At 53.9% G+C, this 17,771-nt stretch overlaps 1 protein-coding gene across 2 annotated transcripts in view; it reads left to right on the top strand.

The window, feature by feature from the left end:
* Positions 1-17,771, top strand: part of ACVR1 (activin A receptor type 1) — a 51,927-nt gene that overhangs the window by 21,306 nt on the left and 12,850 nt on the right. The window contains exons 2-6 of one of the 2 annotated variants that reach the window (XM_082055111.1): positions 9,160-9,233; positions 13,284-13,550; positions 13,844-14,061; positions 16,077-16,176; positions 17,368-17,514. In XM_082055111.1, coding sequence (XP_081911237.1) covers positions 9,160-9,233; positions 13,284-13,550; positions 13,844-14,061; positions 16,077-16,176; positions 17,368-17,514 — 806 coding nt within the window. The remainder of the gene's footprint in view (positions 1-9,159; positions 9,234-13,283; positions 13,551-13,843; positions 14,062-16,076; positions 16,177-17,367; positions 17,515-17,771) is intronic. The other variant, XM_082055112.1, reaches the window with a different exon arrangement.

Here is a 17,771-nt window from a genome sequence, read left to right as displayed (position 1 = left end):
TGATGCTTGAGCTAAGGGATGTAAGTGAAAATGACCCTGTGAAGATAATTGTAGAGGTTCAGATTTCCCCAGGCAGGCAAAATCCTGCTGGGATCATTGCTGTGCAAAAGAGGGTCCTGGTGGTGAGACCCTGCACAGGGCCCTCCCGAGAGCACCAGGACATAAATCCATTAGCGCCTCATCGGGCCCCTGCATGTGTGAAACCACAGCACTAGGCTGCAGTGAGACACTGCTGAATCATCTGTTCGGGGAGCTAGTCCGCACTTCTACCTGTCTGCAGGCCTGCCACGGTGAGAGATGGGCTGTAAATGCTGTTCACGTCATATCGTAGACCCTGCCTTCTCAGAGAAAACACAAACCACACCACGAAACCAACCCAGGGCAAAGAAATGGGTATTTAAAATTTGTGTAAAGAAAAAAGGGGGAAGACAGAAAGAAAAACCCACAAGTTTTTTGAGGAGCGGAGGACACGGCCCAGCAGCCGGTTTGGGCACGGCTGTGTCTCAGAGTGGGCCAGACGGGTTGTCAGAGCATCCCCCTGTAAAACCCGACTGATCCTGGGTCAGACTGTGTGCCCTTTCTCTGCAGATATGAGTTAAGCTCAGTGTTTCTGCCCATACTTCTTGTTTCCATCACCCGTCAAGACAGACGTGCCCAGGATATGATATAAGCAGGGCTGGATGGGTGATTTTGGAATTCCTGTATGCTGTGAAAGTGTATTCTCCTTCATCACATCGTGCACAGATAAAACCTTTAACAAACAAACATTGGTAGCTGGCTGAAAGCAGCCAAGGCTCCAAGAGGCGACTTTGGCCAAGTTAAGAGGACGTAGCTGTTACTGTGTGCGTTTTGGGTCTGTGTGGTTCCTTCTCCTGAAGAACGCAGAACCAGCTTTTACAGGCAATTGCTGATAATTTGTCAGTTGCAAATATTTGTGTTTGGGTCTCATTCACAGCAGGTGGATAGACCCAGGTGTTCCGTTTAGATTAGGGGCAGTTTGTATGTTCTGGAAGCTCCGTGCTGAGATCGGACAGCAGGAGCTTCTGAGAGCAGTTTGAGGGGAAAAAGTACCGTGTCCCGCAGCAGCATCTCAACGGCTGTTTTGCCTCCTATGCCCAAGGCCCCAGCACAAGTGAAGTCCACAGATGTTAGTGGCAGCTGTCTCCACTCTGTGCGGGCACCTGGAATGGCCTTGGCCAGGGGAGTGGTACCCAGGGTTGTCTGCAGCCCTGGATTGTTTCTAACAGGGAAAACGTCCAAGAAATGTCACGTTGCAGCTGTGCAAGGGAGCCTTTCTCGTGGCAGTTACAGAGCGCAGTGTTCTCTGCTGGTAGGAGCTGTCTGTGCACCGCGTGATAATACCTGTGTAGCAATAAAATGTATGTAGCATAATAAAATAACATCTTTGTTTATGTGTGAAATATGTGAGAAGCCACAATAGTTCATGTATATCTGACCGTCTATTGAACAGATACCTCCTCGATGCCTCAGGCACAGGAGTTGTAGGACGAAGCTACTGCCTGCTCGACTGTTCATGAAACTGCTTGCGAATGCCTGTGTGTTAACTTACCCGTATAAAGGAAAGCACGCGTGGCTGGGTCTGTGCACACGTGGAATCGCACACCAGCCTTCCAGCGCTCCCAGCGATGACCCTCTCAGTGAACCAGATGCAGTAACTCAGTGAATGAGCATTTCAAGGGATGTCGCCGTGTGCAGGCTCTGCGGAGGAAAGGTGCTCGGTGCTGCAGTGTTCACCTGTGACCGCCGCCTCCCGGCGCATTTATTTACCCTGCAAGGCAGTGAACGATACAGAAAGATACGCATGTGGCTTCAAAGGCATCAGGAAGTTGCAATACGTATTTGGGTTTTCAGATCAATTTGAAAGTGTCTGTGCTTACCTCATCATGTGAGTAAGCCAGCCAGCGGCAGGTTGCCCAAGACACACCTATTGATGCAACACCTACACACAGGCCCAGCTTGTACGCTGGGGCTGTCTCACAACAAGCCACTTCTGCCTCCCGTCTGCTTCCCCAGAGGAGTCCTGCAGCCCTCGCCGGGCTGCGGGGTCCCTGCTCGCTGCCGACCTGCATTACTTGGTCGCTTCTGTGTCCCTCTGCGTCTGGGCCTTCAGCCGCTCTGCCTGTCCCCAGGGCCACCCCTGCTCCAGCACCAGCGAGCGCTGTGTCCCTCTGCTAGTGGAGAGGCTGTGTCTGCGTGTCCCCCATGTCTGCGTGTCCCCCGCCGTCCCCGTCCCGCTCAGGAAGGAGCGGGTGCTGGTCCCCTGCTGGCTGCCTAGGTAGGATTTTTTCTCTTGGGTAGGTGGTTGTGTTGTCCCTCCATGTCACCATGTGTCTGTCCCCCAGCCCGACACTGAACGTTACTCGTGTGTCGCCTGTTGCTCTACCATTCCTGCAGTTGCTGTGCCAGCCGGAGCCTTTGGGTGACAGCATGGTCAACACATGGATCCTTACTTGCATATGCCAGGAGGGAGACTGAGCAGGATTTTACCGCTCATGCTTTTTACCTCTTTCTTTTAAGCACTTAGGGAGCAGCTCTTCACGAGCATATTTGGAGCTTTTAATCTCCTAAGCGGTAACTTTCATGACACTTTACGTTGTATGGGTTTTTTCCTACTGGTGGTTTTGTTTCCATTCAGCAGTGGTGTGATTTTGCTTTGTGTATGAGGAGCACAGGAGAACACGGGTCTGGGCTGGGCGATTTGCAGTTGGGGCACTCAGCCTCTCGGGGCAGCAGTCTCTGGCACGTTTTCTGGCACTGCCGCGCACCGCTGCATGTGTGCCTCGTGCCGCGCACCGCTGCATGTGTGCCTCGTGCCGTGCACCGCTGCATGTGTGCCTCGTGCCGTGCACCGCTGTGTGTGCCTCGTGCCGTGCACCGCTGCATGTGTGCCTCGTGCCGCGCACCGCTGCGTGTGTGCCTCGTGCCGTGCACCGCTGCATGTGTGCCTCGTGCCGTGCACCGCTGCATGTGTGCCTCGTGCCGTGCACCCCTGCGTGTGCCTCGTGCCGTGCACCCCTGCGTGTGCCTCGTGCCGTGCACCCCTGCGTGTGCCTCGTGCCGTGCACCCCTGCGTGTGCCTCGTGCCGTGCACCCCTGCGTGTGCCTCGTGCCGTGCACCCCTGCGTGTGCCTCGTGCCGTGCACCCCTGCGTGTGCCTCGTGCCGTGTGCCGTGTGTGTGCCTGGTGCCGCACACCGCTGCGTGTGCCGTGTGTGTGCCTGGTGCTGCACACCGCTGCGTGTGCCGTGTGTGTGCCTGGTGCTGCACACCGCTGCGTGTGCCGTGTGTGTGCCTGGTGCTGCACACCGCTGCGTGTGCTGTGTGTGTGCCTGGTGCTGCACACCGCTGCGTGTGCTGTGTGTGTGCCTGGTGCTGCACACCGCTGCGTGTGCTGCGTGTGCTGCGTGTGCTGCGTGTGCTGCGTGTGTGCCTGGTGCCGCACGCCGCTGCGTGTGCCGTGTGTGCCTGGTGCTGCACACCGCTGCATGTGCCGTGTGTGCCTGGTGCTGCACACCGCTGTGTGTGCTGTGTGTGCCGTGTGTGTGCCTGGTGCTGCACACCACTGCGTGTGCTAAGTGTGCCGTGTGTGCCTGGTGCTGCACACCGCTGCGTGTGCTGTGTGTGTGCCTGGTGCTGCACACCGCTGCGTGTACTGTGTGTGCTGTGTGTGTGCCTGGTGCTGCACACCACTGCGTGTGCTAAGTGTGCCGTGTGTGCCTGGTGCTGCACACCGCTGCGTGTGCTGTGTGTGCTGTGTGTGTGCCTGGTGCTGCACACCGCTGCGTGTGCTGTGTGTGCCGTGTGTGTGCCTGGTGCTGCACACCGCTGCATGTGCCGCGTGTGCCTGGTGCTGCACGCCGCTTTGTGCCTCGTGCGCTCGCACCTGGGCGCCAAAGGGAGTTTGTGTCCAGCTTCCATCTTGCTGGGTCCTGGCAGTGAGGTTTGGCCCTTGAGGAGGGAATGCTCGAGGGAATGCTCGAGGCTGCTGTTCCCTGACCCAGGGCTGCCTTTGTGCGTGCTGCTCCGAGCTTGGTAGTTTGTGAGAGTTTCAATTGAGAAAAAAAAAAGGCCAGCTGTGAATGATGGCTCTTTAGCGCACATCTTTCCTTCTAACGACGCAGCTGTTGGTGAATTTAGCTTGTGTGTGGCTATTGTGGATGGTAGAATTACAATCCAGCATTAGGGATGTTTTCTTTTGATACAAATCCGGTGAGGTACATGCAAAGTATGTGCAGCCCTTGGGCTCCTGGCGGGCTGCCAGGCGGGCTGTCAGCGATAGCGAGGGTGCTTCTGATCTCATCGGGGAAGGCTGGACTCCTCTCATGGTTCGTGTTCCCATGGCTGCGTCATATCAAGATGAAATGTAATCTGAAGTTTCTTCACTAATTGGACTTGCTCTGTCGTCTGGCGTGGCCTTTGCTCGGTGGCGGGTGGTGGCGTTAGAGACCCAGCGCCGTTTGCCAACAGCCCGTGCCGGTGTCCGGGGTTCTGTGTCCTGTTGACTCCCGGTTCTTCTGGCCCCGGGGCTTCTCGCAGCAGCGATCCCGGCAGTCGCAGCCGTGGGCCCCAGGGCTCCCCCGCCGCGTGTACTGAATGATTTGGCAGGAGACAAATGGTTTTCTTAGGAAGAAAAGAGAAAGCAGTTTATATTTGCTGTGGGAGTGGAAAACTTATTGGGGTTTTCAGGGTGGATTCTTTAAAGTGTTGGGACTTTATGAATACAAACTGTAAGAATTCTGACAACTCTTTTGTCTAGAACAGTTAGCTGCGTATCTGTGTGTTAAGTTGGGTATCCTAACCAAGTACTATGTGTGCTGTTGTTCATTGAGGCTTCTGAAGGCAGCTGGCGTCCAGAGCTGGCCTCAGAGCAGACACCAGCCTGCTCTGGAGCTGTTAGAGGTTCATGGCGTTGTCTACACCTCGCAGCGGGTTTGTTTGGAAATTCGCTAGCTGCCACTTTAAATGAGACTTTTCCATTGTGACCTGTAGCAAGTTTTGGGTTTTCTAACAAGATGCTTTTGTAGGAAGAAGTTAAAACCAAATGGTGTTTTTTTCTCTGTCCGTGGGTGAGGTTCACAGCCCCGTAACCGGCTCCAGCTCCGGCACACGGCGTCCAGCACGGGCTGTGGAGCCGGTGTGTGCAGTGAGTGCCCTCCCGCCGGATCCTCCAGCCGCAAGAAAGAGTCGAGACTCGTATGTCCAGAAAGGAAAACGAATTCTGTGCGTCATTCGCTGGTTGCTCCCTAGTTCCTCTTTCTTTATCTGGGTTAAATACCAACCTGCCCTTCTGGAAAAAGTTCTTGCGAAATAAAACACCAGATAGTACCTGGATCTCTTGTGGATCTCTGAATCTATAGCAACTTGCTATGGAGTTAATGTAAAGAACAAAACATTCTTTAATAAAAGGTTACATTTCCTTTCTCTTTCAACAGGTGGTAAGTGGAAGAGACATGCTTGCTGCTGTCAGTGGAACCAGGTTGTGGTTCCTATGTGTGTGTATTATTAATTGCATTTTTTAAAAAGTAATATTTTCTAAAGCAACAGAAGCAGGACTGTGAAGCTCGTCCCCTGGCGCGTTTGCGGTTTGCAGCTGGGTGATGTGGCAGCGAAGCAGAGGCAGGGCCTGGCTGCGGCACTGCAGGCGGCACGCGGAGCCTGCGGCGCCGGGCCCCGTCTGCACCGCGGGCGGTGGCGCTGGGACCCTGCGCGGGGCTGCCGTGCCCGCTCCCTGCTCTCCGCGCTTGTTTTCACCGCGATTTCAGCGGCGCGGCAGACGGGGCGGCCCGAGCGCACGGCCACCCGAGGGACGGTCACCCGCCGGCGTCCAGAGCGCACGGCCACCCGAGGGACGGTCACCCGCCGGCGTCCAGAGCGCACGGCCACCCGAGGGACGGTCACCCGCCGGCGTCCAGAGCGCACGGCCACCCGAGGGACGGTCACCCGCCGGCGTCCAGAGCGCACGGCCACCGCGAGGGACGGTCACCCGCCGGCGTCCAGAGCGCACGGCCACCGCGAGGGACGGTCACCTGCCGGCGTCCAGAGCGCACGGCCACCCGAGGGACGGTCACCCGCCAGCGTCCAGAGCGCACGGCCACCGCGAGGGACGGTCACCTGCTGGCGTCCAGAGCGCACGGCCACCCGAGGGACGGTCACCCGCCGGCGTCCAGAGCGCACGGCCACCCGAGGGACGGTCACCCGCCGGCGTCCAGAGCGCACGGCCACCCGAGGGACGGTCACCCGCTGGCGTCCAGAGCGCACGGCCACCGCGAGGGACGGTCACCCGCCAGCGTCCAGAGCGCACGGCCACCCGAGGGACGGTCACCCGCCGGCGTCCAGAGCGCACGGCCACCACGAGGGACGGTCACCCGCCGGCGTCCAGAGCGCACGGCCACCCGAGGGACGGTCACCCGCCGGCGTCCAGAGCGCACGGCCACCACGAGGGACGGTCACCCGCCGGCGTCCAGAGCGCACGGCCACCACGAGGGACGGTCACCCGCCGGCGTCCAGAGCGCACGGCCACCATGAGGGACGGTCACCCGCCGGCGTCCAGAGCGCACGGCCACCCGAGGGACGGTCACCCGCCGGCGTCCAGAGCGCACGGCCACCGCGAGGGACGGTCACCCGCCGGCGTCCAGAGCAAAAGCGAAAGCAGACGGAATATTCTTTGAAGCTCTGGGGAAAACGAATGTGTGCGGAAACAAAGTTTCACAGAAGCAGGGTTTCGGTTCTTAGGATTTGACTTTTATCTTTGGGAGCACCGTGCGTGCTGTGAAATGCATGAAGTTTGTTAGCAGTCTGATTTCTGTTGTTCACGTTTATAATAGCAGAAGCCCATTCATAGATGTAACCTTTCCAGAGAGGCTTGCACAAACGCGTTCTCGCTAGCGCAGAGTGAGTGCGGGTGCTCAGGCCTTGCTGCCGGCCCTGGACGAGCTGTTGTGGCCCGTGGCGCTGGGGAGCAGCCCTGGCGCAGCGCCTGTCCCGGCTGCGTCACACAGCTGGGAGCGCGGGAGAGATGCCAGCGTTCCGGCGTTAGGCGCTTAAATGCGTTTAAGAGACGAATCTGGTGTGATTTCCAGTGCGTTACTCAGTGAAGTCGTCCCTGAGCTGTGCTGACGAGGATCCGGGATCAAGAATGACAGTTGTAATGGTTTTGTGGCTTTTTTCCTGGTTTGGTCCCGTTGGGGAGGACTGGCAGGAATCCCGGTGCTTGTGGATGAGCTGCTGTCTGTCTCAGGCCGTGCTGGCTTCACCCGCGGAGCCGACGTGGGCTGGGGACCTGGGACACTGGAGTCGGAGGATGAGGAGTGGTTTAGCACCCGAGTGGGTCACACTCCCCTTCTCGAGATGGAAGTCGGCACCGCAGGCCAGCTCCTATGAGATGGTGTTTGCTCTTCGGGGGGTGCAGTTTGCGTTTCCTTCCTCCTCCCTCTGAGGAAAACAGGGTAGAGGTTGTGTAGGTATGTGTATGTATTTTTGTTAAGAAATTGAAATAAACTGTTTGAAAAGAAAACCAAGAGGCACATGGCACTTACCGAGCGTCCAGGTTTCCGTGCTGCTGTTTGCTCGCTGCGTCTCTAGCTCCTGTCTCCGGGCAGCTCGTGTTTCCCGCGCTGGAGCTGCGCTCTGGCAGAGCTGAGCCCCGCTCGCCGCAGGCTGGGGCCGGGGGGGGACTCCTCTTGTCGAGCCCGTTTTCCGCGTGCTGGAGCCGTGGAGCCGCGGGAGCGCGGGGTGGCTGGGGGACGCGTCTCGTGCCCTGTGGCCCCCCCATTGGGACACGGCCCTTCTGGGCCCACGGGAGCCTTCAGCAGCTCCGCTCCCTGGCCCGGCTTCCTGCTGCTCTGAACTTCCACCTGGGATTGATTGCTCAGCCGTCCTGACATGGATATGTCGTCGTGTTTGCAGCGTAGCTGTTGAAGGTTAATTGTTGGATTAAGTATTAAGAATGCATTGATGTATATCGGGAATGAGGAACACAAAGTTATTTGGTGAATGGATGTTTAAAAGGGAGAGTTTCCCTCCTGGAGGTTCAGTGGCGAGCGCCGCCTCATCCTTTCTGCAAGGATGGAAACTTTGAATGCTTGGGTTCAGAAATTCCGGATCATTTTAACTGATGATGAAGCAGTTACTGAAATGTTTCTTGTTCTGCAAAACAAATCCATGTCAGGAAATAAATATAGAAGTAAATGGCTTGGCTTTCATCACCAAGCACTTAAGCAGCCTGCTAATGGTTTCAAAAGGCAGCAACAGAAGATATCTGAAGGAAAAATGGCAATATCCAATTCATTTTCAAGTTTCATCTGCTTCACTAGAATTAAATCTGAAAAATGAAGACGAATGTGTACACGTACACACAAACCCAAGAATGGTGGTGGCTCAGGGCCTTGCTGAAGGAGAGCAGCTTTGCTTTGCACACCCCGCTCCGCGCTGCTTTTGACCCCATCAGGTGTAGCTGCCGCATCAGGTGTAGCTGCCGCCTCAGGTGTAGCTGCCGCATCAGGTGTAGTTACCCGTCTTCAAGGGCAGGGGAATGAAGCCGGGCCATTGAAAGGAAAACCCTTTGGAAAGCACCTTAAACTGCAGAATTACTCTTCAAGAGTGGTGTCTCCCTTAGATATATCTGACCTTTTTTCTTACCATCTAGCAATGGTTTCTGCTGGTTAAATATAGTTATTTAGGTATTGTGGCTGAGATCTTTTCTGTTTCCCCTCCAAGTCCAAATAATACGCAATTTTGCAAACCTCCTTTTCCGTTTACAATTTAACAGTCTAGTAGGTGGTTGAAAGAAGGCATCTTGTCTTTTACGTGCCTGCTGGGTACTGAAAGGGTTCATGTTTTCCTGCTGTCATGCTTCTATGCATGTACTATTGTTGCGTGTGCTGTTTCTGTGGCTCTAAAAAAAATAAAATTAAATAAAGTTTTTAAAAAATTAAAAAGAAATTGCAGTAAAGTAGGAATGTTATAAATGAAGACGTGACTTGGGAAACAAGCCACAGTCACAAGGAGGCCAGTCAGGCCTGGTGGCTCTGCCGGCTGTGAAGGAATGGACGCGGGGCTGCCCAGGGTGGGTGTTGGGAGGTTCCGGTTACGGAGGACGGTGAAGGGGTCCCCGGCTCTCACGTGTCTCCTCTCCCCACAGCTCTGCCCTGGTGCACGGAGTGATGGTTCTCCCGGTGCTGCTGCTGCTGGCGCTGCCGTCCCCGAGCTGGCAAGGTGAGTGTGCGCGGTGCCGCGGGAGCCGGCGCAGCGCCGCTGCGGCACCCGTGGGCCCTGCTGCCGCTGCAACGCGCGCAAAGAGAGAAAATTCCCACACGTGTGACTGGCGTGGGTCTTGCAGGGCCTGGGGGGGAAGTGGGAAGCCTTATTTGAAGGCAAATCATCGAGCCGTGTCATGGATTGGTCTTTCTCACCCGTGGGCTGAGATGCAGTTGTGTCGCATTCTTATAAGCCAAGTTTTTTCTTGGGGAGGGCTCTTCAGAGTACGTAGAATGGTGTTTGATGTTTTTCCATGATTGCTTCAGTAAGGCCTTTGAATATGGGAAGTGACTTGTCCATAAGAGGCTTACCCAGCTGCGTGCACGTGGAGGTTTCGTGGCACGCGGTGTGTTCCAGGTTTGCCTCAGAGCAGGAGAAGGGGGTTTCGCTGCCGTGGAGAGGCAGGAGTGGCTCATCTGGAGGTCGTCTGGATGTTGTGGGACGAGACCTGAAAGATTCATACTGGCTACTTAGCAACCAGCCTTTTAAAAATGATGAATAAAGGTTTCCTGTGAGTAACTTGTTTTCTTCAGCTTTAAATTTTAAGTGACTTGAGAGGTGTATCTAGTGTTGTTAGGGCCTATCTGTGCTCTTTTGCATTTACCCTGTGAAATCTCTTTCTGAATACTCTGCTGAAATGCATTTATTTTCAAACGTTGATGCAAACGATAAAAGGCGGAGTATATTAAGTGGAATGTCAGAATGGATGGTGGAAGGTGAACATTTAAAAACCCATAGAGGTCTAGTGCTTGACTTTAGTCCTGTCTGTGAATAGGAAATTGGGGCAAAAAAGGGAGAAACATTGAATGAGTGTTTGCGTTTCTGATGAGTGAAAAGTGTCTGGGCGAGCCCTTGGGTAGCGTTCGGGGCAGACTGGCCATTTCTGCATTGCCAGGATGCTTCACATGACGAGAGCAGATATTACTCAAAAAAACAAAAGAGAGAGAAAGCAACCCCACAGCCCAACCCGAACAAATGAAACTCTGTAGAAATCTAAGTGCAGAAACATGGCTCTTCCCTACCTGAGTGTCCAGAAAATCCTTTTATTCTAAAGGTTTATTGCAGCACTTACTTCTGTGTCCCTTCTTGTTAGCCGTGGTAAGTGGGGAAGGAGGCTTTTCTTCGTTTCCCGAGCAGCCAAAGCCTGGCTGAACCAGAGCACTTGCTGGGTAACGCCACGGCCCTGCTGAGGGCACGGTTTGTCCTTGGCAGCGCCCGTGTGCGGCGTCCGGAGCTGCCGGCACCGGGCACGGTGAGTGCTGCCCGTGCCCCCAGTGCCGCAGCAAAGAGGGATCCGTCCGCTGGCGCCGCTCTCGTCAACCTGCAGGGTTACAAAGCCGCGTCTCGGTGAGCAAAGGGCCGGTTCTTGGCCTCTGTCGCCCTGGCCAGCTGCTTTTGTTGCAGCCACATCCTGAGCGGGCTCTGGTGCCGGGGCCAGCCCGCTGAGCAGTCCCTGGCGCAAGTGCTCGCTGTGTTTAGCCGTGCGGGGAGGTGCGCGGGGGGGTGCGCGGGGGGGTGCGCGGGGGGGTGCGCGGGGAGGTGCGCGGGGAGGTGCGCGGGGAGGTGCGCGGGGGGGTGCGCGGGGAGGTGCGCGGGGCGGTGCGCGTTTAGCTGTGCGGGGAGGTGTGCGGGGCGGTGCGCGTTTAGCTGTGCGGGGAGGTGTGCGGGGCGGTGCGTGGGGAGGTGTGCGGTGAGATGTGCCAGTGTTACCCGCGAGGGCAGGGAGTGGGGCCTGCTGGTGCCTGCGGGTCCCCTCCAGCTGTGTGTTCAGCTGTGTGTTCAGCTGTGTGTTCAGCTGTGTGTTCAGCTGCGCGGGGAGGTGCGCGGTGGGGTGTGTGGGGCGGTGTGCGGGGCGTTGTGCGGGGCGGTGTGCGGGGAGGTGTGCGGTGAGATGTGCCAGTGTTACCCGCGAGGGCAGGGAGTGGGCCTGCTGGTGCCTGCGGGTCCCCTCCAGCTGGAGCTGCGATGTGACTCTGGGCTGCGTTGTTGGACGTTGTTAACAGCCTCCTTTAAAAGGTACGTGTAATGGAGTTAGATACGCTGTCTTTAGAAAGAAAACTGAGACCCTTATGGTGTTTGGTGTTACTTCTTTATGCTTTTTTAAAAATTACTTCGGTATTTGCTGAAGAGATCACCTCAAAATTAAGATGTGCTACCAGAAACAAGTCGTGTATATCTCCTCGGAGAGTTGATGTTTGGTGTTTTCCCAAACAGCTGACAGTGTTTATAGTCCGGGAATTGTTTATAAAATATGAAATGAAACTCTCTAGGTTGGTAAGAGATCGTGTGAAATAAACTCCCCACAGCAGTGAATAAGATGTCCTTGTCCACTTAGCCCGTTCCGGGTCCGGTGTCGGGCTGCTCCCCGTGCGGGTGACACGTCCCTGTCACCGGAGGGCTGACCCTGCCCCTTCCCCTGCGCGCAGACGCGGGGCGGCCGGGTTCCTGGTCCCTTGGAATGCCCGGACATTCAGAGCCAGCGCTCCCAGTCGGTGCTTTCACAAGGCAGGGTGACCGTGGCTCGGGACAGGTCCCCGTGGTCCCTGGCTTCGAGGGCCTTCTGCCGTTCAGCCCGAGCACCCCAGGTGAAGGGCCTGTGTGTTACAGTGCCGGTTGTGTCTTAGCTGCTGCTCTTGTGGGACGAGAGGACCGGAGCTTTCATTATAGGAATGTTTGCCATATTTTTTCTTTCTTCCTTTTAAAAAAGTTCGACAAAATTAGCAAAGTTCTGTGATTCTGTGAAGTTATTGCTTGGTATGTGTATGACGGTTTGTGCATACGGGTACTTGAACTCAATGTGACAGATGTTATCTGATTGCAGGATTCTTTCTCTAATTTACTCCGTTAGTGGTTCAAAAATGGAAAATTATATTTGTGTATTTGCTCACTGTGGGAGGAGGGAAGGAAGACAAAGCAGAAAACAGTTATGTTCCCTGCGGGCAGACTCTAATGACAGGCTCTAAGAAGTCCAGCACATGGTATGCTCAGCTGGTATTTTAGGAGCATCCGCTGTATTTGTGGCTGGACATTTCTCCCGTGTGTTAGAACGGAAAAAGACAATGCAGGTAGGAGTTAAGCTGCCCTATCGTGTGTGTGACGGAGAGCGGCGACCTGTGCTGTCCCGGCGGCTCTGCCTGTGCTCCGCCAGCCCTGCTGGCACCACCGCGGCACCTGGCGTTTGCAGGACACCGAGGAGCTTCCCGCGTTGTCCGTCAGCCCGTGGAGCTGCGTCCTTCCCGCAGACGCCAGCGTGACCCAGCGCCCGTGTTTGGTGGCATGTCCATTCGGAAGGCGGCTCTGTGCCCGCGGCTCTGCTCCCTGCCGGCCGTCTCTTTGCTGAGGGCGCTTGCACGTTCAGTCTCCTGCTCTCTGCACTCTCTTAGTTCTTCCTCTTACTCAGCCAGAGCGTCTGTGGTTGGCAGGAGGCGCTGCGGCTGCTGGCAGCGGGTGCTGCGTCCCTCCTTGCTGGAACGCCCGCGGCTCCTCGGCCGCACTCTCCTCAGAGGCGGTACAGGTGAACTTTCCAAACAAAGTCGTTACACCCGCTAAATCCTCTGTGGCCGTGTCCACTGCAGATTTAAATGGCCTTCATTTGATTTGGTTAAAGTAATTTCTGCAGTGCTTGAGAACAACTATTTCCATGTAGAAGTCTAAAGTGGTTTAGCAGTTTTAAATGCACGCTGTTTGATAGGTTTTTCCCCTCTGCGCTGTGTACCCGCAGCAGTGTGTGCGCCAGATGTGATGTAGAATGTCACTGAACTCTCAAAACTTGATGGCTTGGGGTGCGCAGATATGGCTGGTGTTTCTTTGATGGTTCAAGCTCGTATCTTTGTCTTGCTGAAGCGGCTAAATTAGTGTCGTTAGCTCCTACTTGGTGGTTCTTCAGCACTAGCTGCAAGTAATATTTATTCTCTTAAACAGAAGATTCTGTTGTCTAGTGATTCCTTTATCTCTCTGAAGATATTAAGCATACAATGGTGTTTTCTCCTTAACTCTCCCCTTTGACAGATGACGAACTGAAGCTCAGCATGGTCCACTACGAGTGTGTGTGTGAAGGCATGTCCTGTGGGAATGGCGACCGTTGCCAAGGCCAGCAGTGTTTTGCTTCCCTGAGCATTAACGATGGTGCTAAGGTTTACCAGAAAGGCTGCTTCCAAGTCTACGAACAAGGGAAAATGACGTGCAAAACCCCTCCGTCCCCTGACCAGGCTGTGGAGTGCTGCCAGGGGTACCTGTGCAACATGAACATCACGGCGCAGCTGCCGTCTTCTAAAGGTGAGAGCTCAAGGGCCAGGTGGTGAGTGTCGAGAAGGTGAAAAGGCTGTGCGTCCATGCGGCGTGCTGGGTGAGCTGGCTCAGCGCCGGCAGCGAGGGCTCGGCCAGCACGGACGCCCGTCCTGCTGCGGGTGAGCGCTGGGGCGGCCGGGCAGGGCCAGGCGCTGGCTCTGGGGGCGCACGGCTGGCTCTGTCACACCGGCTGCCGGCCAAGTTCAGTGCTTCTGGTTTTCGCAATTTGGAATTCACAGTTATTTCCCCCCGGCTTTTATTTTTTTTCCCCCATCTCCAAGGCCAAAGCTTTCAAGGAGAAGCTGCAGGTTACAGCGTGGAAACACTGATTATCGTCATCCTGGCGCCTGTGACGGTGCTGATAGTGTTTTCTGCGGTAGCTGTGCTGATCATCCGGAGAATACAGAAGAACCACATGGAGAGGCTGAATTCTAGAGATGCAGAATATGGCACAATCGAGGGGCTCATCGCATCAAACGTTGGAGACAGCACGTTGGCAGTAAGTACCCGTGCGCGGTGGAGTCTGGGCGCGCTTTCTGCCCTTCCCGGCGCTCGGGCCCTCCGGACACGGCCACATCCGCAGGGGACGGACCTCCAGCTGCCAGGCTGCTGCCTGCTGTCAGCACTTCTGTGCTAAAGCCATAGTTAAATGGATTTTAACCAAAGGATAGATTGGCAAGTGTAGCTCCTGACCTGGAGAATCACGCGGCTGTTCCTGGAAGCGATGTCTGAACAGCGAAACGGAGTCTGCCTGGTCCTTGGGCAGCCTGAAGTGATAGGAAAGGTGCAAAGTGTCCTGCGAATTGGATATATGAAAGGCTGAAGAAGATGAGGTGCTAGTGGAAGAAGAAAATACTGATATGTTTAACTCTTACAAACTCCAAACCTGACTCCCATGTCCTTAGTAGAGGGACTCTAAGAAATCACTGAAATTTTGTTGACAGAAGTGCAGTAGGAATTTTAAGAAACGAGAACCGCTTACTCAGAATTCAGTTTTTAAAATACGTTCTTGTTTGTGCGTTCTCTGGAAAATAAAATGACACAGGGCAGTGTTTCCTTTTTAAAGACTTGTTTCTCTTACCCTTTCACTTGAGGCCAGAAAAGAGACGTTCCCAGCAGCTTTCCGTGCGTTATGGAGACTGAGCCAGTGGGGCTGCAGAGGCAGCTGCCGCGCTGCTGCTGCAGGTTCAGACAAACTGCACCGGGGAGTCTTTTTGTAATGCCTTTGTCTCTCTTTAATTAGCCCCCGAGGCTTGATTCTGTGTTAGTGTTTTAAAACGGCCAGTTTTGGTCTGGTCACCATAGACCAGGCGTGTGTGCAGCTGGTTCTGTCTCTGGGCCTGACTTGCAGCTGTTGCCAGCTCTCACCTCTTATCAGTGTGAGACCATTGCCATTCCGTTTGCAAACCTTTTGCACTTCCAGTCATTTAATGTTACTTGGAAACGGTGATAAAACCTGGGGAGAATAAATCAATCTTGGTTTTGAAAGCAAGTGGAGGAGTTGCTAAGTGCTGGTGTGGCGGAGCCGCGCTGTCCTCAGCGCTCGCAGGGCGGGCTGCGTGCCTCTGCTGCTGATGGAAAAGCCTTGCTAGTGCTGTGCTTCCCAGCGTCCATCTGAACAGCAGGCCTGTTTGACATGCCACATTTTCCCCATTGTGTGTTTTAAATCACTGGCTTTGTTACCCATTAGATTACTTTACATTTAGGATTAGTCTCTATAGTGTAGCAAATGCTTAAAACCCTAAGCTTCCTAACGGGGAATGGGAAGAGCTGTGGCCTCTGCAAATCTTGTTTTAACAGTTGCAGAAGATAAGCTTTTTTCTTTATGTTTCTTTCTCCCTCTGATACAAGCAGGAAGGAAAACGAGCTCTCAGTTTGCATTAAAAAGTTAAATAGCAGCCTCCTGTCATTCTTAGATTATCTTTTTCTTGAGTACTCATTTAAAAAACCATTAGGAAAAATGGGACTTCATCAGGTCTGGTTAAAACCCAGTAGTGCAGTTTGCTAAAAATATTAAAGTTGATTATGCTTATGGGTTTTTTGATCTTATTTTCCTTTGTGAAGAAAGAGTTGTGCACTAATGCAGTTGGTAGTACTTTAACTAGTTCAGAATGCCCAGCCATAACAGTAGCTGGCTATTAGCATTTCAAAAGGCTAATAAGATTTTAACATTCAATGAGAATCCCACTCATCGGGTTTTTTTATGAGCTTACAGTTTCAAGGCTGGCTTCCAGGCACTGAGAATACCAGAAACTCATAAAAGGCTTCTAAGAAGGACTTATTATGGAATATTTTCTGGAGTACCAGTGACATATGTAGTGTAGGTGATACAGGTAATACTCCTGTCACCGTGTTTGTTTCAAGACTAGTTTGGGTTTTAAAAGACTGTACCAAACTGGAGCAGTTTGGGCGCCAGCAGGGCCGTTGAGGTGCCGCTGCAGCCGTGTGCCGCGGCGCGTTGGGCGGGGACGAGGGCTTCGCACGGATGTAAACCTGCGCTTTCCTTTCGCACAGGACCTGTTGGACCATTCGTGCACGTCGGGCAGCGGCTCGGGGCTGCCGTTCCTGGTGCAGAGGACAGTGGCTCGCCAGATCACGCTCGTGGAGTGTGTGGGTCAGTGACAGCCTTGTTCGTGTCCCGTGCCAAACGCGGAGAGGAAGCTTTGATCTCCCGTGCTAATCAACTGGTTTTCCTTTGTTGCTTATATAGTATATGATACTTTTCAGGCTTTGGTGTATGGAACATATTTGGTTTTGGAAAGTGAAGTGAAAAAATTCCTTTCAGATCTATGCAGAAGAAAAGGCAAATATCATCTGTGCTTTATGATCAAAAAATTAAAGCTTTGTTCAGTAAGGTGATGTTAGAAAATACAAACTAGGCTTGCTTGGGCACTTTGTAAGCACAAGAAACTATTTTATTTAGAAAAGCAAGCTGAGTTTGCAGTCTGAAACTGTCAAACTGTGATGCCATCCTTTGTTCAATGAGGAGGGCATAACCCAGGTGTGAGGAGCGCAGCTGGAGTGGCGTTCAGAAGCAGGTGGTGTTTCCAGCGGCTCGGCGCCACAGCTGCCCGCAGCGCTCGCTGCGCGGAGCGGCACCGCCTGCTCTCGCTGGCTGCCCCGCACACAACGCTTCTGGGTCTTAAGGCTCTTTTGTGGGCCTTCAGTGTTCATTTTAACGATGCCTTAATTTTTTTCTTTGGTATATTTATGTATTACCTGAATAGTGTTAGAATTGAATTTAGCAATTTTAGGAAGCATTTGGATCAGAGAGGCCCTGGGGCAGGGACACTGAGCCAAGATGCCGTTCTGTCTATTGAGAGAAAAAAAAAGACTGGTTTAAATATGTTTTGTGGTGCTTCTTCAGCGACTTGAACTTGGATGAGTTAACACCTTCCTGCAGGTCACTGCACGTCTGAGTCCTCAGGGTGTTAAACCAGGCCCTAGACTAAAGCAGTGAATCTGGGCCCACATTTACCAGTGTCCTTTGCTTTTGGCTTATTGTGTCCACTGAGCAGTGCAGATGTTCACACCTGCTTTAAATCCAAGTGTACATGCTCTGAGGCTCTGCAATTGCTCTTTATCAGAAACTGTAGAATATGATATGCATGGGCTGCTTTGTTTGTTTTTTCTGATTGTCATTGTGCATTCTGTGTGACTGTGGAGCGGTGACAAGTGTACGCGGGGTGATCAGACGGCGCCTGGGGGATATTTGGGCCAGAGCTGCCGAGTCTCCATCCTGTGAGCTGCTCCTGTCCCGCCTGTGCGATCGTTAGCTGACAACTCCCCTGTGTTTTCCCCCCAGGAAAGGGCCGATACGGAGAGGTCTGGAGGGGGCAGTGGCAAGGAGAAAATGTTGCTGTGAAGATCTTCTCTTCTAGGGATGAAAAATCCTGGTTCAGGGAAACCGAACTGTACAACACTGTATTGCTGCGCCATGAGAATATTTTAGGTAAGCAGAGCAACCGTACTCGCGTTTCCTCATGTAGCTGGCATGAAGGTGAGTTCACTGAACAGGTCCCTTGCGAACACTGTGGGTTCGCCAGGTATCTTGCACTCTTTGAGATTAGGCTCTTGTGTTTGCCATAAATAAGGGAAATTTTGAGGAGGAGACTTGCAGGAGGTGCTGAAGTCTGAGTCTCAGCTGGAGGAAGTGTCGAAACAACCGTGAGTCGTCGTCTTCCCGTGGAAGTGTTGTAGGAGAAGCAG

The sequence above is a fragment of the Streptopelia decaocto genome (assembly GCF_964273445.1).
Source record: "Streptopelia decaocto genome assembly, chromosome: 6".
In the NCBI taxonomy this organism is placed as follows: Eukaryota; Metazoa; Chordata; class Aves; order Columbiformes; family Columbidae; genus Streptopelia; species Streptopelia decaocto.
The sequence above is the reverse complement of the archived record's forward strand: the minus strand, read 5'-3'. Positions and strand labels throughout refer to the sequence as shown.